Source organism: Epinephelus moara, chromosome 13 (genome assembly GCF_006386435.1).
Source record: "Epinephelus moara isolate mb chromosome 13, YSFRI_EMoa_1.0, whole genome shotgun sequence".
Taxonomy (NCBI): Eukaryota; Metazoa; Chordata; class Actinopteri; order Perciformes; family Serranidae; genus Epinephelus; species Epinephelus moara.
This window is the reverse complement of record NC_065518.1, coordinates 29258596-29266296: the sequence shown is the minus strand read 5'-3', so window position 1 is coordinate 29266296 and position 7701 is coordinate 29258596. Positions and strand designations below refer to the sequence as shown.

The following is a 7701-nucleotide window of genomic DNA, read 5'->3' as shown; positions in this document are numbered from 1 at the left end:
GTATCCTAAAGACATCCGATATAAAAATAAGACTATCCTCCGTCACACATGGTTCAATAATAGAATATTGACAGTTGGACAATTTCTTAATAAAAATGGTTATCTGGTGACCTACAAAGACTTTCTAGATGAATCCAAAAGACCTGTAAATCCAAAAGTGTGTGCCATTGTTTTCGATGCTATACCAGAAAGTGTCTTTATATGTCTATGACCTGTTAATTTTGAAGATTGTGTGGAAAATATTTGTATTGTTGAAACTAATAAGCCTATATTAAAAGAGACGTGCTCAAACAAAGATAATAAAAACACAATAACTTGTGTTTCTGTCCCTTCTATGTGTTTTTGTTCTTCTTTATTTAATGATACACAGTGTGAGAAGCATGGAAGATTTATGATATATAAAACTATTTTAATATCTCTTTGATATTTAACGAATTATCTGTGAAGATGATAGCCTACATAGAATTTAACCTGTAAAGCTTGTGTTGAAAAGATTCAAGCTGAATATGGATAATAAGTATTTCTTATATATTTGTTCCACTGTACATACACCAGAATGTTTTAGATTAATGCTGCCAACTTCCTTAAAAAAATGAAGACAAATGTTGATATTTTCTATATTTTGGTCAAGTTAAGACTGGCGATATTATGTGGGTTTTTTTGGTTGGTTTTAAAAATTTCATAAGAAAAATGGTCAGAAACCAAACTGACTTTCCAGCACTTTAATAATACGTTTCAAAAATATAGCACCATGTTATGTTCTGTTGTGTTATGTTAATTATGAACAAAAATCTATTAAGACCTTTAATTTATTATTATTTTTTAATATGATGCATAAAACAAACTCTGGCATTATAAAATGAACATTTAATTATTATGCCGTCTATTTTTTTGTTGGTTTTTGTCTTTTAATTTTTTTATTTATTTATTGTTTTCAATGTATCTGTTTTTCTGTCAATGAATTTGTGTACAATAAAGAAAGTGAAAAAAACCCAAATGTATATAGCGTTGTCATACATTGTCAGTGAATGATCTAATCTCGTAAATATTTCATCTGCACGGTAATTCATGAGGTAATGATTGGACTCCATGTCCCATAGTTCCGTGCTGTCCCTTTTCTACTACTTCCTCCTGTCTTGCGCAAGCTCACATCGTAGTAGAATGCGGATTTCGAAGCTAGTAAGAATAGCTAGCTAGTAAGCTAAAAACAAGCTTCGTGTTGTTAGGCTTCAAACGGGTAAAATGTCTAAAACGCACTCTCAGCCCCCGCCATCATCGGCAGCGACGACCACCGGGGGACCCTCCTCGTCCTCTTCGTCTTCGCCCGCAGGGGGCTCGACATCTCCCGCAACCGTGTTGAACGTGCAGCCCGAGAAACCTCAACATTACACGTACGTAGCTAGTTAGCAGGATTAGCTATGTAAGTGTACACACAACCTCACGTGTAGCTGCATATACAAGACTACAGCTAAATTGTATTTGAAAAAAATGAGTGAGTGATAGACCTAATATTCTTTAAAATGACTGAACCAAGTCTATTAAGCGATAATGTGCTTGAGAACCGGAGCAGGAGGCCTAACGGTGCTTACTAACAGTAGCCATATCTGCACAAGCTTTGTGGCACAGACAATTAAAGTTCTGTATCCATGAATAAGTCTCACTGCTGTATAAGCTTAATGTTAGCTTAGTCACATTATACATTTACCTTTAGGAAGGAGAAGCTTGTCACAGTAGTAGAGAAAAAGATAGGTACAGACAGATGGGGATCCCTTGAAAAATAATCACTACACATAAGAATATTGAATGGACAGCTAATAAATGTGAATACAATCTTGCTTGTTTAAGTAACTTTAAAATGCAGTAACACTTCCTGGAAAGATATTTCACTCCATCTTGTTGCCTCTCTCCTCCCCAGATATCTGAAGGAGTTCAGAACTGAGCAGTGCCCCCTGTTCGTACAGCATAAATGTACACAACACAGGCCTTTTTCCTGTTTCCACTGGCACTTCCTGAACCAGCGGCGCCGCAGACCCATCCGCAGACGGGACGGGACCTTTAACTACAGTCCAGATGTTTACTGTACCAAATATGATGAGGGAACAGGCACCTGCCCTGATGGAGATGAGTGAGTGCAACTGAGATTTCACTTTTTCACAAGACTGCTTCACATCATGTTCGCATCACGAGCCCTTCGGTAGAGTTACATGTAGCAGAAACATCAGGACCTCTTTGAAGGGGAAGTGTTACTGTTGTTTTTAACACAGAATTGCATAACCTACCTACACTGTATCTGGGAAGAATATGATGGTGAATAGGTATGAGATTTTCACGGTACGATAGCCACCTCAGAAAATACCGCAATTCACGGTATTACAGAATTTATATTATCTGTCAGTATGACCCTTAAAGAACTGAAAACACAAGAGTTATCTTTGGTTGAATGAATGATTTATTGCTGTGACCGAAATTTGAACTCTTTTTTGCTAATGGAGTCATACATAAAATGTCTTCACTTCAAAAAATAATTAAAATAAAAGGAAGAATCTCCATACAGTTGAATTTTGAAACTGCACCTTGCACCTTGAAAGCGGTATATCGCTGCAGCCCACATGGTGACTCATTGTGAAACGTCTGCACGTCAGCTCACTTTTTGTTGTGCATGAAATTCTTGGCCCTTTGTTAGAAATCCCACAGACCTAGGTCTGTTGGTTTTCAGTAGCCTCTTTGACTCTGAACGGTTGATTTTTGCTGGTAACTAAAACCATTGTCCATGTTTCATTTCTATTGGGTGTAAGCTTTTACATTTAAATTCTGAATCGGTCAAGCGAATCACCAGAATGTGTGGAGCATTGCATGACAAAGAACCTTTGGGTGAAAGACATTGAAGCAGTGATTGCGGATACACCCTATCCACAATTACAGGTCAATTTGAATACCTCAGATGAATGGTGCCTCGTGCATAATCTTCACAGTGAGCATTAGCATCAACTCAAACCACTTGATGAGTCTCTTTTAGACTGAAATGTGCTGAGCCGTTATGGTCTGTATGACACCCTCTCGGTGAAGACCACAGACTAAGGGAATGTAAATGTAAAGAATGGAGGGTCAAAGAGGACGCCTTTGATACATGCTAATGAACCACTTGGCAGAGTGCTAAGTGGACATTTCAAGCATTTCCTGTTTCAGCTCTTGTTACGAAATCCCTACTTGCAGAGGTAAAAAAAAAAAACACCATTACACAGATGAGTGAGGGAAGAGTGCCAGTGTTTTGTGTATACTTCCTACTATTTACCTGAGAGGAAATGTATGTCTTCATGTTTTATCCATGTTTTTTTCTGTGCTCTAGATGCCCTTTTCTACATCGAACAGCAGGTGACACAGAACGGAGATACCACCTCCGCTATTATAAGACAGGATCATGTATACACGAAACAGATGCAAAAGGCCACTGCAGCAAAAACGGCTCCCACTGTGCCTTCGCACATGGATCACATGACCTGCGCAGCCCTGTTTATGATATCAGGTGCCAAAATAACCTAATTTTACCATGTAACCAAGCTATTTTGACATTTTATCAGTTTCTCTGTGTGTATTGGTGTTGTAGTTGTTTATAAAGTCTCTTTACGCTGTGAATTCCACAGAGAAGTGCAGGTAATGGAGTCTCAGGGAGGCTCCGGGCCCACAGAGGGAGGTGGAGGAGATGGACAGTCGGGTCAGGCAGCTAGTACAGCCCTCATAGAGAAGATCCTGAGTGAGGAACCACGCTGGCAAGGTAAATCTGTGTTACAGAACTTTTATGCTCCGACCATTGCTTGCATTGTTTGTCCTGCATTGAAGATTTTTTGATGCCTGTCCTAAGAGGCTTTAGCCAGCGCCAAAGGAAAATCGCCAGCACCAAAATCATGAGAATTGAGAAAGAAGATAGTAATTCAAAACCCCTCTGATTGTGTTTAATAGCAAATTATCAAACAACAAGCAGAAAATAAACTCAAATATGACGTCTTTGATTTTAAACAGTCACTGATACTGACAAATGTGAGTGTTCCTTATTCCAAACATCACTCAGTATTGTGACATCAGGAATATTATTTATTTTGTTGACAGTTTTGATCTGGTTCCAGTGAGATATTATTGACATCGCATAGTGACTTTAGCCATTGTAAACATTACTGTTGCTGCTCGAGAGACATTTCGTTATATTTTAAAAAAAAAATAAAAAAAAATGCTGTTCTGAATGTTTTCTTTTATAAAGTAATATAATCTTTAGAAAGCAATTATTTAGTAATGAAAAAGAGCCGATGAGAGTATCGATAAGAGTAGTAATATCGGCCCATTCTGAGGCAGGTAAAAAGCTGCCTTATGTTAAATTAATGCTGGTGCTGCATTAGAAGATGATGTGTTGATCACCAGTGAAACATGAAGTATGATCTTGGACGTCAAATTTGAGTAGCAGCTCCATGAGTTTGGGGGCTCATCAGGCGACAGAAAAACTTCACAGAGGCCAACAATACTCTGAGACAGGATTTTACAACGAGAGTTATCACAGTGGCAACAACGTCATCTTTAATTGGGAGGTGATGTTAAAAATCAAATTACTAAGATTGTGATAGCTAAGCCAACTTTTTTGCTGGATGAACCTGAGTTAATTGTGCTGAAGCCCCCTGCTGTGTCACAGGACTGGCCTCATTCAACTGAAAGAGAGGGGAAGGTTTGGTCCAGACGTGGTCTTACTTTAAGGCTAAATTTGGTATTTTTCAGCCTGGTTTATATTTTACCATGTTTTCATTGATAAGTGACTCATTTGAACAGCAAATTTTGAAACTGGTCCAGTATTAAGCAAGAGCCCTGCAGCCGACAGCAGCGAGACAGGCTGTGATGCAATAATGCAGGGCAATTGTTCAATTTATGGTCACCCCAAAAAAAATTATTTTCACTAAAAGTGTAAAAGTGTTTGTTTTGCCACTGACGGACTGTTTTGCCAGATTGTTATTTTAAGTATCTGACAACATTTTGGAAAGGATCCCTACAGAGATAGACCCTTCTGTTTAAGGGTGAGATCCTTTTTGTCTAACCAGATACAGCCTAGAAATTGTCATTGTCAAACCCACCAGACACCATTTACATAAACAGTAATATTAATATGTATAGAGCCAGCATATTTTCACAACTAATTGGGTGAATTAAGTGTTAATTTCAACAAAACCAGAGTTGGCGATTGTTGCAACAGTGGAAAGAGGAACCAGGAAAGTTTGTGTGAGCTTTATTTTGTTTCTGTCTACTTTGGATGAAGTGTGTTTTCCTTGATAAAATTACAGTTTATTTAAATGGAGTCTGGTGATAGTGATTTCAGGGCTGTTTCTGGTTAAACAAAAAGGGTCTTACTCTTTGACAGAAAGGTCTATCTCTGTAGGGATCCTTTCCATAATGTTGTCAGACACTTAAAATATCAATCTGAGCCTGTCAGTGGCAAACACAGGCACTTTTATTGGACGTACTTTGACAGTATGCACATGTCCAGAGTGGTTACATTGCAGCCTGTTTTGCCGCTGGCGCCTGCAGCACTCTCGTTCAATACCAGGCTGATTTCAGAACTTGTTTCCATTAGTCACTTAAACACGAAAACAGGAAAAAAAGGGCCGGGTTGAAAAATACCTAAGTTACCCTTTAATCCTTTAAATGCAGTAAAAAAAAAACACAGTCTCACGCCTCATTGTGTCCTTCTCTGTCTCTGTGTTTTAACTCCTTAGATAACAACTATGTGCTGTCCCACTACAAGACAGAACTCTGCAAGAAACCACCCCGTCTGTGCCGTCAAGGTTACGCCTGTCCGTACTACCACAACAGCAAAGACAGGAGACGCAGCCCGCACAAGCACAAATACAGGTGCTCCATCACATCATGTAGAAGGAAAACATTTAAAGATCATGGTGTTGTTTTTGCCTGTTTGTGGATGTGTTTAACAGAGTTGTTGTTCATTCTTGCTGCCGCAGAGCGTTGCCATGTCCAGCTGTGAAACAGAGCGAGGAATGGGGGGATCCCAGTAAATGTGAGGGAGCAGAGGGATGTCAGTATTGCCACACAAGGACAGAACAGCAGTTTCACCCAGAGGTTTGTCTTTTTACGAGACCTTATGGAAATATTCACCAGAAATGATAGGTTAATATCAACATGTTGATTTGTTATTTCATCACAGATCTATAAATCCACTAAGTGTAATGACATGCAGCAGTGTGGCAGCTGTCCCAGAGGGCCCTTCTGTGCCTTTGCTCATGTTGAAAGTAAGTCCCCACATGACTGTAAGCACCTCCTAACAGCTAATTGATGATTCATTTTACAATATAACATTATCTTTTGTTTTGTTATCTTTTTAAAAAAAACCTCCTCCAGGGCCCTTTGTTCCAGACGAACCACCGTTCCCCACACCCAGCTCCCCTCCACCCCCCAGACCTCCAGACCCTCTTCCTGCCCAGGAAGCCTCTTCAAGTCCCAGCAGACACAACATGGGGTCTGGGCCTTCTTCTAGTTCTGTTTCAGACCCCTTCTCCCCACCTGCAGGGTCGTGTGTAGCGGAGCAGGGACTGCTGGGTAATGTTTTGTCTCTGTGTGAGGACATGAGTGGAAGAACAGAGCCTCTGTCTCCTTGGGCAGGAGAGGGAGGATACGGCAGAGCACCGGGATTTGAGAGGGAGGATCAGGTGAGAAGGACAGACGGAAAGCCTTTTTCCATCAAAATAAGCACGTAGGTTGCAGGTGGGGGAAGTAACTAGGTAATACGTTCCTTTTGAACCACAGGAACTTACCCCTTGGACTAGAAACCTTTTGAGGGACTTATTGCGTTTCGACCACAGGGATCAGGGTCTAAAATTAAGTTCCAGAAACATTATTTTACCCCCCAGAGAGTCCCTTATCAGGAAGGTTATCCATTCTGAAAGTACAGGAACTTTCGGGGTGGGTATTGTGGGCAGGGATGACGGTCACTGATTGGTCTAACACACACAGTGTGGTTGCTTCAACACATATGCTTTATATAGAAAACAAGGATATACAAGTATCAATTTAGGACCCTTTTAGGACAAGCAAAGTACATTTCTCTTTGTTTGATAACAATACAAGTACTGTGAGAAAAACAGTGAACGAGAGAAATAAAATGTTAATTTCTGATTGTTTCATTTCAGTTACTCTAAAACAGAAATCTTAGCTTTTAGTTTCACTTTTCTCCTCCGCATTTCATTCATCGCAGCAATACTGTGAAGCAGTGGATGTTGTCGCAGTGAAACAAAACCGAAAGTATCATTTTTTACCAAGTGTTTTTTTTTAGATGAAGCTTACTCCCCCTAAAGCCAAAAGCCAGCTGTTGTGGGTTTTTTTTTGATCCATTGGAAAAGGGGCATAAAACAAAGGGACATATAGGCACTGTGAGATAATATTAAATGAAACAAAAGGAAAATCAGCTCTTGCAGGGTATCCGCGGATCCTTGAAAAGTCTTAAAAAGTCTTAAATTCATGTATCTAAAAGTATTCATTAGAAATGTCTCAGATTGGTCTTAAATTCATTACTCAAAGGTCTTAAAATTGTTGCGGAAGGAATATTTAATCTGACTTTATTGCTTTTCTTTTTTTTTATTCTCGCGGCACTTTTCTGTGAGTATCCATGCGCCGTCCAATAACAGCGCGCGCTGGTGGTAGCACATACACAATGAA

At 39.6% G+C, this 7701-nt stretch overlaps 1 protein-coding gene across 2 annotated transcripts in view; it reads left to right on the top strand.

Moving 5' to 3' along the window:
• Nucleotides 1–1147: 1147 nt before the first annotated feature.
• unk (unk zinc finger) overlaps nt 1148–7701 on the top strand; it is an 11008-nt gene continuing 4454 nt past the window's right edge. For both annotated transcript variants that reach the window (XM_050059945.1, XM_050059946.1), the window contains exons 1-8: nt 1148–1391; nt 1916–2125; nt 3347–3523; nt 3642–3772; nt 5748–5883; nt 5991–6108; nt 6194–6278; nt 6388–6695. In XM_050059945.1, coding sequence (XP_049915902.1) covers nt 1243–1391; nt 1916–2125; nt 3347–3523; nt 3642–3772; nt 5748–5883; nt 5991–6108; nt 6194–6278; nt 6388–6695 — 1314 coding nt within the window. In that variant the 5' untranslated portion in view covers nt 1148–1242. The remainder of the gene's footprint in view (nt 1392–1915; nt 2126–3346; nt 3524–3641; nt 3773–5747; nt 5884–5990; nt 6109–6193; nt 6279–6387; nt 6696–7701) is intronic.